Source organism: Manacus vitellinus, unplaced genomic scaffold (assembly GCF_001715985.3).
Source record: "Manacus vitellinus isolate BGI_N305 unplaced genomic scaffold, ASM171598v3 scaffold_50_pilon, whole genome shotgun sequence".
In the NCBI taxonomy this organism is placed as follows: domain Eukaryota; kingdom Metazoa; phylum Chordata; class Aves; order Passeriformes; family Pipridae; genus Manacus; species Manacus vitellinus.
Genome location: NW_021940612.1, coordinates 421,665 through 443,744, shown reverse-complemented (window position 1 = coordinate 443,744; position 22,080 = coordinate 421,665). Strand labels below are relative to the sequence as shown.

At 36.3% G+C, this 22,080-nt stretch overlaps 1 protein-coding gene across 1 annotated transcript in view; it reads right to left on the bottom strand.

Moving 5' to 3' along the window:
• The window catches only part of CNTLN (centlein), a 193,965-nt gene that overhangs the window by 163,310 nt on the left and 8,575 nt on the right, over positions 1–22,080 (bottom strand). The window contains exon 2 of the mRNA XM_018080913.2: positions 13,053–13,141. Coding sequence (XP_017936402.2) covers positions 13,053–13,141 — 89 coding nt within the window. The remainder of the gene's footprint in view (positions 1–13,052; positions 13,142–22,080) is intronic.

The window sequence follows — 22,080 nt, the reverse complement described above, 5'->3', positions numbered from 1 at the left end:
CAAACTCCCACTCCAATGGCAGAAGAGACAGACTAAAAACTTATGAAGTAATTTTGTTTCCTGCAAGAAATTATGTCATTGAAACATTAGATCCACAGGAAATGTCAGTTATTCCTGACAAAAACCTTGCAGGAAATGATAACTTTTTATTATCCTCGCATTTAGAATGTAAAGAAAAAGGAATTACAATCAATCCTGAAATTGTTCCTAATGGGAATTTAAGTGACTTAAAAGTAACTGTGCAACTTTCTTCTTCCTCAATAGAGCTCTTTACTGACACTCCTCTCACATGTTTGTGACCATTGCAACATTTTGAAGATTGTATGTCCATCTGTGAATTGGACACAAGTATCAAAAACCAAACCAATGTTAACACGTCGAATCTTCTCTCATTTAGCAGGACAACAAGTAACAGTGAGTGGCTTGATTGATACAGGAGCTGACATGACAATTATAGCAGCTAAAGACTGGCCTCGAAATTGGACCACTGCGAAAACATACACAGAGGTAACAGGTGTTGGTGGCACCCAAACACCCACGAAAATTCACGACATCATACGAATCACCAATTCAGACAACCGAACTGCCCCTATAAAACCTCTTATCCTAAAAGTGCCACTCACCCTATGGGGACGAGATGTCCTAGACCAATGGGGAGTTTTCTGTCTACAAATTTATCTTAGTGGCCACTGGCATCCAACAACCAATCCACCTAGACTGGGTGTCCACCTGCCCAATCTGGGTAGACCAGTGGCCTGTCAGAGGGGAAAGATTAGCCGCATTAGAAGATCTAGTAGAAGAACAAAAATTGGGCCACATAGTTCCATCTAAAAGTCCATGGAACTCTCCCATTTTTTGTATCAAGAAAAACTCAGGAAAATGGAAATTACTCCAGGACCTTAGAGAAATTAATAAAGCAATTAAACCAATGGGAGCCTTATAACCTGGAATGCCAGCACCTTCCATGATCCCCAAAAACTGGCCCATTACAGTCATTGACATCCAAGACTGCTTCTTTAGCATCTCCTTACATCCCCTAGGTCAAGAGAAATTCGCTTTTTCAATTCCAACAGAAAATCTCACTGAACCGCTCCATCAATATCAGTGGACAGTTCTTCCTCAGGGGATGCGAAACAGTCCAACCATTTGTCAAAGCTTTATTGCCAATATTTTATCTTCAGTCAGGTCTAAATTTCCATATGCCATCTGTCCCCATTATACAGATTACATTCTTTTGTCAACCTCATTGTCTACAAGCCTTCACGAAGTTACAACAGCAGTCCTTATCATCCTTTCAGAGAATAAACTTACTGTTTCACCAGGAAAAATACAAGTGTCTGCCCCCTGGAAATATCTGGGGTGGTAAATTACAAACTTGACTATAAAACCTCAGAAAATAACCATTCCTGTACAGGTGTCAACTCTCAACGACCTGCAAACAATCCTAAGGACTCTCAACTGGCTGCGTCCCGTAGTAGGCCTAGTTACAGACGATTTACATCCCCTATTTGAATTATTAAAGGGGAACTCTGAATTAACATCTCCCCGAACACTGACGCCAGAGGCCAGAGTCCGTAGAACTTGTTACTAACAAAATCAATTCCTTGCAGGTACATTGAAGACTAGAAAAGGAAGATGCAGTGCTCATTGTGTTGAGGGGACCTACTCAACCTTTCACACTATTGGGCCAATTCTATTCCAGCAACAGTAAGATGTGTTTGTGGATCTTCCTTCCTCACCAGTTTCCAAAAACTTTGATTTCCTTACAGTTCAGCCAAATTATGTTTAAAGGGCTGGACCACATGCTGAGAACTCTCAGGTTCAGACCCAAAAGAGACTTCCCAGCTCCTGGAGCAAATGTTGATAATGAGCCTAGATTTCCAAGTCTCCCTTTCAGATTTTGTGGGCCAAATGAAAGTACATTTACCATTGTGCAAATTTGTGCAAAACATAAATAAAATTCCGTTAGAATACAGTTCAAATTGGACTCCAAATCCTATCCCTAACATACGGACTGTATTTACAGATAGCTCGGGGACTACTGGAAATGCGGTGATAATTGAGAAAGAACATATGGAGTGGAAACAGGACATACATTCCAGGCTCACTACAACTGGTCAAATTATCAGAAGTTGTTTGAGCTCTATCCTTATTCCCAGATAAACCTAACATTATTTCTGATTCAGCATATGTCTCTGGCATTGTCCAACGCTGTGAAAATTCTTATTTGAAAGATATTAAAAATGAAGTTATTCTATTTATTCCAAAAATTACTTTATGTTGTTGATCACAGATCTCTTTTTTTTATCACTCATATCTGCTCCCACACCACTCTTCCAGGTCCAATAGCAGAGGGGAATCACCAAGACGACCTTTTAGCAGGGTCGGCAGTCATCCCACAGCGTCTTGAACAAGCAAAAATATTTCACGACTTCTTTCACCAGAGTGCGAGAGCCCTGCAAAAACAATGTGGTATCTCTCAAAAACAGTCACAAGACATCATCTCTGCCTGCCCAGACTGTCAGCTAATCACTCCTCTACCAGCTGAGGGTGTGAACCCTCGAGGATTACCTCCTTTGCAAATCTGGCAGACAGACACACATCGGTTATTTTAACAAACTGAAATTCATTCATGTGTCAATTGACACTTTTTCGGGCTACATAGTTGCCACCGCTCACTCTGGGGAAAAAAGCCATGATGTCCAAAAACACCTAACTACAGCTTTTGCCCATATAGGAATCCCAAAACAAATAAAAACAACACCCAGGAGTTCTTGGCAAAGTAACCAGGAGTTCTTGGCATTGTGGGGCGTGGAACATGGCACGAGCATTCCCCACTCTCCAACTGGACAAGGTATTGTGGAAAGAGCCCATAGAACCATAAAGTCCATACTGGAGAAACAAAAAAGGGGAAGTGGGAACCTTTCACCCAATGATTGCCTTCAGAAAGTAATGTACGTCCTTAACTTCCTTAACAGAATTCAGGACAGACATCCTCCAGTTTTCCGACATTTTTCTGTTAAACATCTGGTACCGTCTCCAAAAGCTAAAATCCTGTATAAAGACCTGTTAACTGATAACTGGTTGGGACCTTTCCCCATCATCACTTGGGGGAGAGGTCATGTTTGTATCTCCACAGACAGTGGGCTGAAATGGATACCCTCCAAGTGCAGAAAACCATACCTTGGAGATGCCTGAATATCCTGCTGATCGTCATCTTCCTCTTACCATGGAAAAACACTTTTGCATCTCCCATACCAGAATGGATGCAGCAAACCAGTGAAAATGTCTGGATCACCTTAGCAAAAGCCACCGACACCAACACTATGTGTCTATCCTTGGACAGCGTTAAGTCATCCATTTAAAACTTGTTTAGTAGGAGTCCCAGTTGAAAATTATGAAATCTGGGGTGGCTTTTTGAGAAGTACCTGCATATCAGACAAAGCACCTCTCCCCACTTACTCTCTCCCAAACCTTCTCTCGCATGGCACCAATAGACACCATCCCTCCAGAATTAGACATTTTAGGGTCCACATTGGCCAGTGCTTGTATAACATTTCAGCGTTATACTACCCACAGAAATAACGAATTCCTTTTATCCCCTAATTCGAACGTGTACCAAAATACTTCTGCATGGTGCAATGGTACCAAACTGTACATCCTTCCCACTGAGAGGTTTACAAAACCTAGGAAACTGCCAAAAGGATTCTTTTGTGAAGACAGAACCCGGCAAGGAATTCCTGGTTACCCTGTGGCAGGACCATGTTCCATTGGAAAACTTGCCCTATTTAACTCAGCAAAATTCCAACTATTAAGATTTACACAAACCAGAAAATCATTAAATTGGCAAAAGAGAAATGTCCCTGAATATGCTCTGACTCTTCCTGCCATCGAAGGACAGGAAAAGTTGCATTACATTCATGTTCCACCTAATCACAACCCTCACATGGAACTGTGGTCCCGAACCCGGAACTTTTGGGGTATTTTCCCCTTCTCTGGAATCAGGACTGCATATACACTTTCTACCCTTGCACATACGGCTTGTTGGCCGGGAAAAGAAGCGAATGCTACCACCTCTGCTATTGAAGGGCTCTTGGCTGATACTTTAAAGATCAAAGAAGCCAGCCTCCAAAATCGAGCAGCTATTGATTTCCTGCTCCTGGCCCATGGCCATGGATGCCAGGATTTTGAGGGCCTCTGTTGCCTCAATTCTTCTGATCATGCCGAAGCTCTACACCATAGTATTAAAAAATTAAAAAATTTAGTGAACGTTATAACCATTAATCGAGACTGAGGAATTGCAGGGCTGTTGGATTGGCTTCATTTTCCTTCACTCCTGATATGGGTAAATAAATTAATTTTTTAAAGTATGATTTTTCTGTTAACCACATTTTCCATTCTTACTTTTATCCCATGCATCATATGTTTTGTCAAAAAAGTTGTGTTTAAAAGTGTATCCCAAGCTTTTCCAATTCTTCAAAACAAAGAAGGGGGAGATGGAGGTGCCTCAAGAGAGTCTTACGAGTGGTGAAAGAGAACTAATGAGGAGAGAGTGGAGGAAGAGGAAGTAAACATCTCAGAGTGGTCCTACGCCGTCATGCACAAGATATGATCATCATAACCACAGGAGTGCCTATTTCCAGTGTTATACAATTGTTCTCTTTTTGGCATGTTTTATTATGAGAATGTGTGATTCCCTTCTCTGTACTCCTGTTACCTTTTCTCCCATTGGTTCTGTGTAAACCCTTTCCTTATTTGTCCAACCCTGCCACATTCCAGTATTCTCCAGAGATAGTTTTTCATTTGTCCATGTTTAGAGAAGTTCCACCCCTTGTTACTGTGATTGGCTGCTCCTTGAATACTTCTCCCAGTCTCCACCCTTTGTTCTAGCAAGTTCCCTGCTCTCCCTTTATAAGCCGGTGTCCATGTCCAATAAACGGCCATTCTGTGTCACACTGTGACTTGCATGCAGAGTGGTCCTTCTGTCCTTCTGGGTCTTGCTTAAGGGGAATTACAGCTCACCCCCCATCACTTTATACTTAATTACTTTGCTGTGGGGTTTTTAGTGTCTATCAGCAAGTACCCTTCCTCAAAGACAACAGTTTAGTAATCAAACCCCAAATATTTTGGGAGGAAGGTATCGATCTCCAATAAGCATGTTACACCATGGTCTATTTGAGCAAGTGATGGACCTATACCAGCATACATCTAAAATTTAAGTATTCAAGTATTAAACATTCAAAGTTTCCTCAAGTCTTAAGTACAGCTAGACAACTTAAGAATTTAAGATCAGACACATACCCAAAACTAGCTGATCCAAAATTCTAAGCAGTTCAGATGACATAAGGCAAAGAAAGTCTTTACTACAATGTACTTAGAATAGTAATGTTCAGATACAAGAAGAATCATATCACAAAAGGCACAAACACACAAGCCTCTTGAATCACTGAATAGCATTGCCTCCAGTTCTCAGAAGTATCCTGACCTTAACTGTTCACGGGGAAGTCCAATCCATTCTTTGTTCCCACATTTCCCTCTCCATTTTAATTCAGCTGTTTATTAAATCACTGCTCTACCGCTCATTCTGTATCTGTACGTATGGCCAGTCTTCGCGAGCCTGCGCAGTGGATTTTTTAGGTGAGACACAGTGTGCGCTGAACTGAGCCCACCCTTTAATCCTGAGGTTCATCTGCCGGGGTCGAGCAAGCTTGGACAGTGGCAGCGAGGTCCTCAGGACGTAGGTTTGTTTAGAGTGACCTTCTCTTAGATGGATGGCCTTACAGGGCTGACGAGCTCCATCTGCCCGGGGGAGTTTTTCCCTGACTGGGAATTGAACCCGGGTTGCAGCGGTGAGAGTGCTGCAACCTAACCACTAGACCACCAGGGGCCCCCCTTCTGTATCTACCATCCACAGTATACCATCATTTTCCCAACTCTAACCATCATCTCCTCTCACAAAGTCAACCTTGCTTAGAAAAAGACTCAATTAAACACCAATACTGGGTAACTAGCTAGTCTCCTAACTCTACTATGCAATTATCACTTGAAAAGTATTATTAAACTTCTTTTCTAATGCACTAATTGATCTGAAAATCTGTTCAGTGAAGTAGACTTCTCAGCCCTAAGGAACTTTACGGTTGTGGGGGTGTAATTTTTTTTTTTTTTTATTTATTTTTCCTAATTTTTTTAGGAAGAAAGTGAATAAGCCAGCCAAGAACCAAATAAAGAACAAACTGCTTCGAAAAATAGTATTCACAGCCAATTCTGGCATATTATTGGTAGTCAAGAATTTCTGGAGCCCTCTGACTTAAGGATATGGTTGCATGAAAGGGGTTTGAAGAATAAAGTCTGGGACTGAAGACAAAAAAACCACAGATCACTGTTAAAGCAAAAAATATGCCTGTAATAGACACACACGCTAGCCAGTGGTTGAAAGTGCATTTCTAGTTAAATGCAGCATTTTCCACTTTTCTGATACTTGGTCAAACACTCCTTTGAACAAAGATGTCAAGGAACATAGTTTATAAAAACAGATAGATCATCACTGTAATGAATGGGAAAAGTTTAAGTAATTTTTTTTCTTCTCTGAGTTTTTTTTTCAGACTTCCTAGATAGCACAGGCTGTAGTAATGCCACCAAAAATAATTTCACACATTACCACCCACAGTTAAAGAAAAATGTTCTAATTTCCACAATATAAGCACACAATGGATGTTGTCAGAAGCCTAAAGCACAAATTGAAACCTCATATACAACTTTATCAGCAACTTTTCCTGGAGGTATAAGACTGTTTTCCATACTCGTCACAGGATAGTTCCCCATACGGTAGTAGGACTGACTAGAACTTACATATCATATTTGGATCTGCAGTTACACCTTGAAATGAGACTTGATAGGAATTGCAGCAATCACCTCCTATTTTTCGAAGAGTAACAAATATTAAGAAAAAAAAATCTTCAAACAACTTTATTAATTGAGCTGTTAAGTATTTAAAATATATTTTAAAAAGTCCATTGGAATATGGAAGGGGCAGAAATTCTGGCACTGTCAAGAAGCTGATGATGATCAATGACTGAGACAAACTCCTGTTTAGCTAATTAGAATCACTGATGAGCAATAATGATGTGAGCTAAGAATATTTGCAGACTTCTTTAGTATGAAAAATGGAGTGAAGAGAGGCTGTCAATTTGTACAAGTTTTGAGCTCCAATCAGTCTTCCCATGAGTACTACCTATTTTAAATGTTTAACACAGATGCATTTAGATACAAAGATTATCAAGATTCAGCTTCCCACAAAAATTGAGAAATCGAGAAAATATTCTTAAGCTTGACACTTTTCCTCTGATGTGATTTTTTTCCCTGTGTTATGCTCTACTCATTTATACAGCAGGACAACATTTTTGACATTTTGCACAATTTTAATAGCTTGTCACAAATGAAATATTAGACTGTGAGAAAATGTTTAACTAAGAATGAGGTACAAAATCATCAAAACCCCTAACATTTTAAAAACCAGAATTTTGTTTAAGTTTCTAAAACAACATTCTTCCTAAAATCTTCAGCAAAAATAGTATGGGCGTAGAGGCATCTTGTATCCTACTACAGGTTTTAGTCAGACAAGTACCTAACCATTTGTCAAGAAAAAGTAACTTGAAGTCATATGTAATTATGTCATACATCAACTAAACGAAAATAACTTCAACTAATAAATTTAATTTGCTGTTTACATGTTACATGGAATTCGTCTGTTCAGTTTTACAAACAGTGGGATTAAAAGAAACCAAACCAATCAACCAAAAAACCCTCAAAAACTAAAACACATCTACAAATTTGGCCTTATAAAGAAAGTTAAGGTTACACTGTGAACTCTGGGCACTATGGTAAAAAGAGAAAAGGCTATATTTTAACAGTATATTCAAACTAAAATAAATTGCTTCTAGAAACACTGTTACTTTTGAGAGATATTTCATTGTTTATAAAAGACTGCAGAACTAGAAAGGCTGTAAAATATCAGTTTTGTGATGCAGCTTTAATTTGATTACCTTATTTCCCTGTCCTCCACCGTTCAACTATTTTACAGACTTTCAAAATCTATGTTTGTATTAAACAGAAAATGAATCGCCCATGTGCAAAGTGAAGTTGTAGAGCACAGACTGTCAATGTTACTGTAAATATGGCACCAATACTGTAATTACTGTGTACAGTCACATCCCTGCGGTTGCACAGTCAGTGGTTAGTAGAAACAGAACCTATGCCTTAATATTTCATGAAGAAACCTTACTGTGTTTCCATGTATTAAGAAATGCTAAAAAAAATGCAGTTAAATAGCCTGCATTTAATCAAGAGTTTAATTTCACCTCCTAGAAGATCTTTATACTTCATGATGAATTACAATTGATACACATACATTTTTTTTATTTTAATACTTACAAATATACTTTTAAAAGATTCAGACAGCATAGAGCAAAAAGGAACTTAAATGAACACCACACATTTTGCACTTTTCTAAGCAGTTACTTTCTATAATATAGTTGCACACACCTATTTTTCTTTACAAAAATAATTTAAGATCCAAATAAAATACATAAAATGAAATGATTTCCGTAGTAAATTATTTAGAGTCAGTTCTATGTTCCATGATACATATCAAAATGGAAAGGCATCATTACAAAAATGTTATTTTTCTTGCATCTCCAACTTGATTTAATTAATTAGATGATTTATTAAAGCCTCTTATTTTAAGCAACATACATAAAATACTAAACATATTTTTACACTAAAGGAGTACAGAAAATGGTGACATTTTTGCCTAACAATTTTGCAAACATTTTTCATCTAAAATACACAAGTCTCTTATAGTGTTCAAAATATCAGCACTTCAGAACAGACTGCTTTAACATCTGCACATCACCAGGGTTTCCCCCAAGGATTTTTAAATGATGCCTGCCTGTGCTGAATAAAGTGCTAACTTGCACCTTGCATTTCAAACTGTGTCCTGAGCAGCCATCCAGTTGGTACAACACCAGCTGAATTCCCAGAGGCCGCTGTTCAATCAGGCTTGACTGCAATTATCATGTCAATATTTTGTGCTCCGATATGCAGATATGCACACATGCAAACTGCATAATACCTTCTTCTCCATGGAATGTTGACTTATGTTCAATGTTCTGAGAATTTTTAATGAAACAGGATATTAAACTTTCATTAACTGTAGAAAATCACAATTATTTGACCTTAGACAGTAAGGTTGTACTCTTATACTCTATTATTCTGTCCACTTTATGGAGTGATAATAACTGGGGAGTCCGTTTTACTTTAAATTCAGAGTAACAAAATGGTAATGGCCTTTAAAAATGTCTTGAATCTTGTTTACTTCCTTGTCTTACTGTCATTCTGTTTCCTGTTAATTTGCAGAAGAGTAAAACAGTGGTTTCAGAAAGCTTCTGCACGATATTTATCAGCCCTTTAAAAGATGCAAGATACAGATTTTTAATTATTTTTCAATTAACATAGGCAATCTATATTGCTCATTCACACAGCACATTCACTTATCCTTTTATATAAAAAGTACTTACCATTTTCAGTACATCTGCATATTGTCAGTCAGTGAAGAATCTATGTCAACCTGTTTAATGTTTCTTCCACAATTTGCTATTCCCAGAATGCTGTAAATCACAGCATAAACTCCTGCAAGTACCTTGCCAAAAATTCTTTAGTTATTTATGATCTCTTGCTTTTCAGCCATATTTTTGTCCATTTGCGCACCTTTAGATAGATGTAACTCCCCAGGAAGAACAACAACAAAACTCTCAATCACTAGAACTAACATTCAGGTTGCCACTGTTTATGAAATGATAAATCCATTCTTTCTCTTTGTTAAGACCTGTAAGACACAGCAGAGTCGAAATTTAGTTGTGGAAAAACATCTATGTAAGGCAAGCTTGCCAAATGTAAGTATCTGTAAGGGTATCATCTAGCATAATACAATCCCCATGTACATCTACCAATCTTGTATCACTGCCACAGTTTAATCATTAATGGATCCTGCTACATCCCCTTTCCGAAGAAAGGAAAGGAGTCAGGTAGAAGCCCTAGAGGAAAATTAGTCTGTTAACTTGTCAAGATTGCATGTACTATAGGAGTGTCCTAAACCGGAGTTCTGAAGTTTGCAAAAATATTTCAAAACCTTTGATACTCTCATTTGAACCCCAACTCCATTTCAGTTCACACATGCATTTACCTAATAAGAGGTATTTTCTAGTATATTTTTTAAATCATAAAAAAACGACAGTGAACTAGAAATAGTGTGCTCTCTACATAATACTGAGATCAATAGTATTTAAAGTAGCTGGAAAGTATACTAACATGAGTAGTAGTTTTACAATGGCTTGTTTGAAAATACCTGGAGGCTTTTACATATCCCAAAGGCATTTCTCATTTGCACAGTAAAGATGATTTTTTGTTTATATCTGAATATTAAATTGGGAATATAGTTACAGTTATCCAGCAAGAACTGCAAAGACTGCTGAAAAGTATATCATTGATGTATTACAGGAATCAGCAGCACAGCCATAAAAAGGTACAAGCTATGTTTTTACAGTTTTAGGTGAACTTCTATTTTGGGACCATGAAAGCATTTCAAAATATCAGACAAATAATGGCAAGGTACTATTAATTCCCCCCTTAGTCCGCCAAATTATGCTTTTTAGATTTCCCTGATTTGTTTGTAAAAAGATACTATAAGGAAGTGTCTAATGCTATAAACATAAATTAGCTGACTGTACAGCTAATATTGCCCACTCAATTCCTCCTAATATATCTGTTTTTTAATTCATCACACATCTGTGGTGTAAGTTATAAGGTTCCAAATGAACATTTTGTCCTGTATCTTTTTATTTTTGTCACTGTAATCTCATGAAGAAAGCCCGGCTGTCTCTTTCATCAATTTAATGACTGAAATCTACTGGATGATATTGTTTGATTCTTTATATATATGATCTAGGATACACATGTCTATGCTTTCTTCAGTTGTCTGTTTCCATTCTGTATCTGGCTTCTAACCTCAGATAGTGTCTAACAAAGATTTGGTGGGCAATGAAAGTTTCTTGGTTATGGAATTCTTGGTGGAAAGAACACACCGAAAAATGAAGCTGTGCAAACATTGGTGGTATCCATGTCACAGGAAGAAACAACAAAAGGTTTAAATCCATTTCATTCTGTTTCTATCTCAAAATCTCCCCATAGGCCAGGACAAGATGGAAAGTATTATCAACTTGGCTATGATGGGGTCAATGTTATTTCCAATATAGATGAGAAGGGAAAAAAGCCTCCAAGACTTCAGTTGGTTTTTATCAGACTGGAGCATAAATTTTCAAATTCCAGCTCACCTGATACAACCATGTAAAATATACAAAAACTGCAAGAAGCTGCGAGAAGCACAGATCTCCCATGTGACATGCTTCAGGAATCATTGTGCTTGTAACTATTACTTTGTAATCCTATTCTCTTAAAACTTTTAAATCCACATATTTTTCCTAGGTTAACAAAGCCAGAAAATCACTTGTCCTGTAATTTTCTGGACAGTAGCAGTGCTAGGTAGCAGATTCCCTGGAAAGCTTATCAATGTATTAGAACTGAGACAAATTGACATTGGCATAACAACAAAAAAATAATTGCTTACTGCTATAAGGTAGGGAGTAAGACAAAAACTTTTCTGAAAGGATGACAGTGTAAAGAGGTACAGTCATGAAACTGACGCTACTTAGGCAATTATTATGGAAACATAGCTGGGAAAGTTAGGAGAGGATATATGGGGCTGTAATTTGGTTGTGCAGAAGATTCACAGGCAAAGCCTGGCTAGAAACTATTTCTGAAGCAGCAATTAGATTGATCTTAGGAAGAAGAGATGAAGATACACCGGTTAAAGAGAAAAATATTGTTCCATCTGTCAAATCAAAGCAACTCCAAAGTTTTGATTAGTAAAACTCTTATATACTGAATGGGTTTTATCCAAACCTTTTCCAGGATTATCAGGGGTTAACACCTAAAAAGATGCTGTGGAAGCAATTCTTCTCTCTTAACTTCATAATTCGGAGAATTATGAGAAAGGTATGATATAGATGTATAACCTTGAGTTCACAGAAGTGTTCTAAGGCATTACTGTTACTCTAAAATAGGAGAGGACATAAAAAAACTAGACAAGCACCTTAACAAAAGTATGTTGTTAGGCTTTCGTGTACGAGTACCATTCACCACCCTCTATACAAAGTGCAAAGCACATACACAGAATATATCTTTACCTTCATACATAATAGACTATTATTACATACGAGATTTCTGTAGCAAGCCTTCTGATAAGCTGAACACTACATTAAAAGGGTTTCACAAACATTTCCTACCACTGCAAAAAAATTCAGCTCATTATCATGTTTGTGTGCATCAAGGCAGCATCTAAGTTTTTCACTCAGAGGGTGGTTGGCACTGGAACAGGCTCCCCAGGGAAGTGGTCACAGCACCAAGCTTAACAGAGTTCAAGAAGCATTTGGACAACGCTCAGGCACATGGTGTGACTCTTGAGGATATCCTGCACAGGGCCAGGAGCTGGACTCGATGATCCTGATGGGTCCCATCCAAGTCAGCATTTCTGTGATTATCTTTTCTGTTACCATATCTTAGCTTTTCACTTCATTAAGTATTCAGATAAATCTAATTTATATATCTAACTGTTATCCAACAAGTTATGACACTGGAAAATGTAATTTACTTCCTCTTGCTCTTTCAATAGAAAAACAAAATATGCAGTACATTTGTAATTTAAAAATTGTATTCAGCTGCAGCACAAAAATCTCGGTGAGAAGAGATCTTGAAGTATGCTTCAACTGGCACCAAAAAAGGAAACTTGCAATGTATTCTAGGCACTTTTGACAAAATTTAGCAATTGAACTTTTGTAACACATTTTTAAAAACTTTCTCACTTAGAAAAATAAAGAATAAGGTATCAGCAGAAGAAGCTGGTTGTTGATTTTAGTATCATGTTAAATCTTCAAACTCACCTTTCCACAACCAAGCCGACAGTTCGCATAAGATCTGGACTTGACACTTGCAGGTGTTTCCACAGAGACCACACAAATTCTTTATCAGCCTTAGAAACAGGAAAAAAAAAGAAGATAAAAATACATTACATGTATGCTATGCCTTTAACAGACAAAAAAGTTACACTGAGCATATTAAAAAGACAATTGCTAAAAAAAAAAACCCAACTAAACAAACACCGAAAGCATTCTAGTGAAAATTCCCTACAAGTGATTCACTGTTCTGCGAATGACAAAAACATGGTCAATGGTTCTATGGAATAAACAAGATTTTAACCACACAGAATTTTGAACACAAATACCTACAATCAACAATAAAAGAGTATACAATGTCACATATGGCAGTAGAAACTGATGATCTTCAAACAAGGCTGTCTTTTGCTATATCTGTTACTGTTATTTTTAGCAGTCAAACAATTTGTATTACATATTAAGCCTGGAATACATGCTTCGACATTAAGTTTTACCACATGCAGCTCTTTCATTTTATTTCAAAATATACACTAAATCAGTCTTCTAACACACACTCAGCTAACCTACCGTATATAAAAGCTTCTGAAAAAAACTCAAGTGAGAGCAAGAAAACAATGTTCTTTCAAAACAGACTTCAGAAAGTTTGTGAAAACTAGATGTCAGATAAAAGCTTTCCCAGATTTATATCTTCTACTACATACTAGTTGTTACTTTTCACTGGTGTACTTTTATTCCAATACCACTTTATTACTGGAAGCACCAATATTAGTTATTTTACAATATAAAACCCTATGTTCATTATATAAAAATGTCAGTGGAGAAAAATAAAAACCAGCAAAAGATGAAGACAAATAGAACAATAAGAAACACAGCCTAACACTAAACTGGGGACTAATAAGCCAAAATCATCTATTGGCAGCTAAGTCTATTCAACAGCCAAAAATCATGAGAGTGCAGCTATGTCTACTAGTTTTTTAGAATCATTTACAGTGGCAAAGACATTTATGATCAATGCATCTAATTGCTGACCTAACACTGCCAAGTCCACCACTAATCCCTAAGTGGGACATCTACACAGCTTTAAATACCTTCAGGAATGGTGACCCCCACCTTCCTGGGCAGCCTGTTGCAATGCCTCATAACCCTGTGTGTGAAGAAATTTTTTCTAATACCAAATTTAAATGTTAAAAAGAAAACAGAATTTGCATGAGAGTAATACATAATCTAAAGGGAAAACCAACACTATTATAGCTATCCATTCCTCTACTTCCTTCTTCTCCCAAGTTTCTGGAACTTAATCTAGTAAGATACCACAGATATCATTAGTTAACCAGAACTTCATTAAAATCATCTGAACAAACAGCACAGTACCTCATCTCTGCACAACTCTATCTTGATTATAAAATGAAACAGAAGACCTGAGTTCCTATCTTCAACTCCACTCTTTGGTTTCTCCACAGGTTTTCTGTTTCTCATTTCTTAAGAATAAGAACAGATTGCACTTTTAATCACAGTATTGTGAGGCCGCGACTTGAAACAGCTAAAAGCAATGGTCATCCAAGATGCAGAACAGTTCAACAGCACTACAAGTTTGACAAGCCTCACAGGAGTCAATAAAGACCACACACTGTATGATTAGAGTATAACTCAGTATCAGAAAATGCTTTTTCAGTTTTTGCTATCTTTTTCATTCATTTGCTCCTGATCAGTTTTCGCCTTCCAGGAAGGAAATTTGAACTTTACATGCAGTATCAGTACCAGTGCATAACAAATCATTCCATCATAATACTTCTCTTTCTTCAGAACAAGAAAACAGCTATCTTCAATATAAAATCAAAAGACCTCTCTAAAGCTAGCAGATTTTATGCAGATTTATAATTTTGCTGAGTCCAAATTATTTCATCAAGAGTAACACTGCAACAGCCAAACACACTGAATTCTGGATTTAGCAAACCTTAAAAATTATTATAGAAATAGAAGAGATAGTTGCACCTATTTTTCTGTGATTTAAGAGGAAAGCTTCAAAGATTTTTTTAAAAGTTCTGATATGTTTTTCCTTCAAATTTAGAAATGCACATATTTTAATTTTTAAAATTGCAGAGAAATGAGGTAGTGCTAAATGTACTAAAAAACATAAGAAAAAATGCTGAGCAAGTGAGAAGTGAGGGGATTCATGACTGTTGGTTTAAAAAATATCCTCCTCTTTCAACAACTGCAATTTCTAGTTAACATTTATTTAAATCTTTAGATGTCATCAACTATTTCAACCAAGCAAGAAATGAAACTTTATGAAGATTTGATGCATTATTAAGGTATTGCTGCAAACTCAGAAAAATTCAACCACCTACTGCAAGAAAGAACACCGCTAACAAGTCCGACTACCTTTCTGAATGTATTAGAAAACAAATAAAACAAAGGCTATGGCCACAAAGATCTTAGAATTCAAGACTATTATCAGCTTATGCAGAATGGACTACAACAGAAAGAGTTCCTACTTCATAAAAGCAGAGAAATTTCATCCAACTGCCTTGGCGAGTTGTGCACAGTTTTTAATATGTTGAACATGAAGACTGCATTTCTTGAATTTCTAAATAAAACCGAACAATTAACAAAAAACTTTGTGCTGTTCTTATAACACTTGAAAGGAATGAAATCTCTCTCTTAACCAAACCGGGTTAGCAGCGTAAGGCCTCTTTTCAAAACCCTAAGTGACCCTGCTGTGTACAAGCAATCCTAACTGGATTATGCTGCATTATGGTGCATGATCCCATTCACTTTCTGAAGAAAGGTAATACCAGAACTAAACAATAAGTCATATAAATAAGAACTCAAATGACTTTGCATCAGTATACAAGTCATTGTTCAGTGTAAATGCTAAATACAGGTTAACTTTCAGCTCAGAATTAAGACCAACAGTAAGCATCATATTAATTGGGTTACTCAGTTCAGATGAAAAGACGATTATCCACCTTTTTTTTTTTAAAGTAAAACCTCTCATTGCATGTTATCACCCTATGCACTTAAGTGTTCTAAATTTTTACGGATCTAGTCTGAGAGACAGTAAAAAGTGTGCACTTGTTTCATGTGTCCTCAAAAAAGACACCAACTCCTGAAAATGCCTTGCCATGCCACCTGAAGAGTCACAATGCCTGTACACTCTGAACCATGCATGACCTACTACTCCTTTTCAAGTAGAAACAGAATGAAAAATAAAAATGTTTTTCAGATTTGGAAAAACTGCTGCAAAAGGCTTCCAAAAAGCATTAGGATCTATAAAGAACCCAGATTCTGAGTAATTTTAACATCTAAAAAAAGCCAGGGGGAGAAAAAAAAATGAAACAAAGCCCAAGCCACAGTGGCCAAACTAAACCTCACTAAATAACTGCAATGGAAATGTGACTTCTTTTTAATTATTTAGAATGACATTAAATCAGTAATTCTTATACTCTAAAGGACACCACTTCCAGGATAAAGAAATGTTTGAACAATGACAACAGGAATAAACCACTGTATCTAACTCTAATTTTAAAATAATTTTAATTCAAATTGCTCAGCTGATCATTGATATGGAGAGCAGAACTGAAGTGCAAATAGTATTTGAGCATTATTTATATCTTAAATACAGAATTCACTATGTATTTTATACTAAACTACTTAAAATCACTAACAAATTAGTCTAAGGGCCATGAAATCATTACACCAGAGAGAAGAACGAACATAAAAAAGTCTTAATAGTATTCCACCTGCAAACACTCAAAAATCTTGAGGCAAGCAAACAGTCAAAGTTTCTGATGCTGATTTACGAGCTCATGAGCTTTGTTCAGTTCAGTTTTGTTTGCCTCTTTAACAAGTTGGATTTGCTTATAATCATGCTTCCTTAGCTTTCCCTTTTACTGTCCTGTATACAAGACTGGGGGAGTAGCTGCTGGGTTTTCTGCTTATATTTTTATATATTAGAAGAGCTGAGACACTCGGCTTCTCTATGACTGCAAGAAGCACTATCAAATACCATGAGATTCTGTACAAGCGGCAGTGTCTGCTTATTGTCCTACCCTGCAGGCTCCTATACAGTTCAATTCCCAGCTAGGAAATGGCTTGAGGCATCACAAGAACACCGAACAGCACACAACTTTCAGACACTTAGTTCTACACTTACTTCTAAGCATGGCATTCCTCTATCACAAAAAAAAACCAACAAAAAGAAAAACTACATTAATACATACTGATTTTTTCTAAATGAACAATATGTATATATGTACAATACAGGAAGAGGGAAATGTTCACATCTCTTCCATAATTTTTGCTAAGTATCCAGCATGTATTGACTCTCTGGCAACCACCTTTCTACCTAAACCTTGCCAAACCTCCCAGAAACTGACCTTTTGATAAGATAAATATAAAATACAAAGTTTCAATGAGCATTCCTAATGAGAAGACAAACACTTAGGTACAAACAATCTTTTTTAACTGAATAAGCAGTTTGGTTTAACCTCTAATCAGCTATAAATATTGCACAAGCAGACTATGTTAAAAGTTGTCCAAGGAAGAGTAAAATCAGCTCCAAATTGTGCTCATGTCAGTGAAATTGACACTCCTGAGTTCCACAACATTTCTGTCTATGCTAAAAGAACAGTGACGAAACAAGATTTAAAAACTCATACTAACTGGAAAATTAAAAAAAAAAAAAAAAATCTTTCTTGCAGTAAGGAATACTGAATGTGCACCAAACAAACTTCAAAGGAACAGCTACACAGAACAGGCTAAGTATAAAAGAAATAACAACAACCACCACAAAATACAAACAAAAGCCTTTACAATCCTACAGAAATAAGTTAAAAGTCACCAGAATTTCCAAAACTGCAAACCAGTGCTATTTCAATACATGTTCTTTATTTTTCATGATGACAGGAACTGGCATTAAAAGTTATTACAGCAATCTGTGAAGAAGCACACACAGAACTATAAAGCAATATTGTAATTACATCACCAGATATTCTAATTTAAATCATGAAAAGCTATGTACTTGATAGGTACTTGAATTTTTGTAAAGGTACACAAAACTAAGTAGCATAGTCCACTACCTAAGTGGACTTCAGGCAAAAGAATAAGGACACAAATTCATCTTCAACTATATGTTACCAGTAACAAACAAACAAACCGCCCAACACAAAAAAAACCCCCAAAACCAAACCAAACCAACCAAACAAACAAAACACCAACTTCAGCTGCAGTTAAAATATGTGACCTTTATTTCACAAAAAGAAAGTTTACACAGAAATGTACCAATTTTTTACTATGACAATAAAGTATTATTAAAAAAATAGTCAAGGAATGTTAAATGACCATAATATGTTACTTTCTTATATTTAACATGCTAAATATTTTAATAGCTAAAACAGTTTCATTTAAATGTAAGTAATATAATTAAGCATTTTGTATAATAGAATTAGTATTAGCTAGAAATTATTACAGTTTTAAGATGAAAAGAAGTTTAAACAGTCTTTTTAAGCTCTTGGCAGAATTAATGGACTTGGTAAAGCTGTTCCCTGAATGGTTTTGGGAGCCAAACAATTTCTTTCGAAAAACGGCTGCTTAGACTGTCTGAAGCTGGCACAGAAAAAGCCTGCAGCTGTCAAGGCCTGGAATGTATCAATCTTCAGCTTACCCAAGGAATATTCAGCCTACTCAAGTGTAAGTTAACAGCTCAAGAGGTCAGCAGGAGTGTACCTTGAACAGCTGAGATCTTATATACACAAGGCAGAATACAGATGTCATTTGAAAGTTGGCAAAAATTACTCATTAAAACTAACATTACTCACAACACATCTAATGTCAGATAAAGATAACCTGCAATCAAGTTTGCACGCCAGAACTAAAAAGTTGTGAAAGAAAAAAATCCCAGCACACTGCATATCCCTTGCTCAAAAGCAGGGACAAATAGAAGATGAGCCATTAACAACCTTTTTATGGCATGACTAGCTACAGCAAGAATATTTGCCTTCAAATGAAGCTGTGAATTTATAAAACATTAGTATAAACCACAAAACAAAGAATCCCTCTGACTTATAAGCAGTGAAAGACAAATACCCTTATTTAAATTAAAACATTTTATTTTCCTTTTGAAAGGGAAATCTAAGCATAAATACTGCTCTGGATATTTTATATCAGAAGTGGAAAACTGCATCAATATTGCATTTATTTGTCTAATGGAAACTTAAAAGTGACCTAAACATAGAATATTTTGAGTGTTTTTATACTGCTTTATCAAGGAGAATTAGCTGGCATTTTCTTAAAAGAAATTATACTGAATTACTATAGGAAAACTTTTAAATTAGCAGTAAAAGAAGTGTCAAAAGCATAAGCAGCATCTTTCTTCCCCCTCCCATCCCCCAGGAACTGTATATTCATGACAGTTTGGGTATTAAATTTACAAGTATGTTTAGTTTTTGTTTACATGTCTATCACTCACTGTGTTGAGAACAAAGATAAACTGAAAAACCTCCTTCTTTAGTGTAATTTCATACATCAAGTATCTCAGTTATCTACAATTTTAAATCAGTACTCTTTTCCATGTTCCACTGTATTTATTTCAAAGCATGCTAACTACTCTCAGTCTTCATATCATACCTTAAATCTTTGCAGCATTAAAAATTATTATTCACTAATTAGGAAGATACCATCTTTTGAAATCTGGAAGAGAATACCAACAGAGCAGAAAAAAACAATACCCAAACTCCAAGGTCTTCAAACCCAATCCAAACAACCCCTTCCCCACCCCCATCCTGCCAATCATTGCTACAAAAGTACAGGACACAAACTCTCAGTTTAGTTCTTTTATCAGCAGATATCCCCAAAGGAGGAAATAAAAGAGTTGGGAGGACAGAGGGAGCTATTGGTTTACTGTTAATTTCCAGTAATAATTCTATAATAATTACATACTGATAATTTTCTGTATTATGAAGTGAATATTTAAAAACACATGATTGTCAGGCTGGAAGAATTCATACAGAAATGCAAAACACTACATGGCATAGAGAGGGAGGGGGGGGAACCCCACAAAATATATAAGCTGGGTGGTAAAACAACTGAAACATCTACAACAAAAGCATTACTGTGGATTGTTTCAGACTTCCCTAACATCTAGTACACTTCTGACTAAACAGCTCAAGCCTTTAATCAAGCTGACATATATGTTTCACATGCAAGTGACAGACTTGATTCTTTCTTGATGTCTCACAGGATGTTTAAACTTACACTGCTATATGCTGTCAGTTCAGATTCTCTTGACCCAGCTGTGCTAGAGTTTCTTTGTGATTTCCAGTGACATATTACATTCTAAATATTCTCTCTACAACCCATCCAGTCCTGCTGAGTGGTTACAGAAAAGAATGCTCTTACTCTTTACGGAACCTATCTTTGAGGTGCTATGCTTTTCAATAACCTAAAGAGTCACTAGAAGACTGATCTGTAATTCACAAGAAAACTTGGATGCCCCAGGTTTTTAAGATAATACTGCATTACTTTCAAGTTCACACACAGTATGTACTATAATACCTTACTACCAGGTAGAGAATTGTAAGAGGGCTGTAAGCAACCCATCTAGATTGATAGCTTTTTTGAACAGATGCCATGAGCAAAAAAGAGCATTTTGCCCCCTTCCTGTCCAATTCCTTAGCATTATAAGTGATATAAAACTAATATGCAAATTTATTATCACAGAAAAAGAAGTTTAATTTAACTTCCAGGTATAATTTTTTATTCAAAGAATTTCCCATTATCTTGTCTCTGTTAGTAGTCCTGACAACAAATATACGCTGGAATCAAAAATGGGAAAATATAGTATACTGCTTTACTCACACATATATGTAGAATATAAAAAATTGTGTGTATATACACACCCCTCGTAGAGATTATTGCATCCTTACCCATAACTCTGTTGAATGCAAACAGGCACCATAAAAATAATACAATGTTGTCACATTACAACACTGATGCAATAATAGTGGTCTAAGCAAAAATACCACACAACTTGTACTAAATGCTCTCATCAACATACTCTCAGACTCCATCAGTTTGACAAAAATAACAGCAGTGCACTTAACTGAACAATTTTATTACACATTCTTAATAACATAAATGATTCGTTGTGGCACCAGTGGACAAGAAATACAAGGTGTTCTCTGGTCATGAATTACCATCAGAGAAATCAGATCAGTACCATCACAGGAGGAAGGAACCAAAACAAACATGCATTAAATGGTAGAGAGAACTTACCAGATAGACATGGACCTATCAAACACAATGTCACCCTCACTGAATAGCAAAAACTTCATTACTTTGTTCTTCGGTGAGCACACATGGTCTCTGCATCCCTTCATTCACTGCTACAGCCTTCCACCAACAGTTGCTTTTTCCTGAGTGCTCAACATTGGAGACACATCTCTCTGTGGATGTAAGAATTTTTTTCAAAGACGAGAGGATATGAGACTGTAAAAGCTTTCTTTTAATACCTTTATAGATCAAGAGGATAGGATAACTCATTTGCGAGCTTTCACTTCAAGCTGTAAGTCTCTAAACTACTTTAATTAAAACTAACCATAGTCGTTGAAGTAATTTAGATGGAAGATGCACAGTATTGAATAGGACATGAATTTTCTAAGTCACATAAGTGCTTACTGGAAGCACTACAATTCTGACAGTTATTTTAACAATTCAACTGATTATCTGAGAACACAGGCTAACCTAAAAGCTTCGCCACAGCTCTCAGAGCTGGCTTTTGTTTAAATATAATGCTCTGGATTAATATAATCATAATGCATTTGTGGTTTTCAATGCACTCAAGAATACAAGAATGCACAAATAGTTTTATTTTCCAGACAATATAACCATATGCATATATTTGGGTATATTCACTCTGAATTACCACAACTAACCAAGAGGAATTTGGGTCCACTATGTCAACTCTGCCTGAAATGACACTGTAGTATTTTACAAATCCTGTGAAACTGGGGAGAAA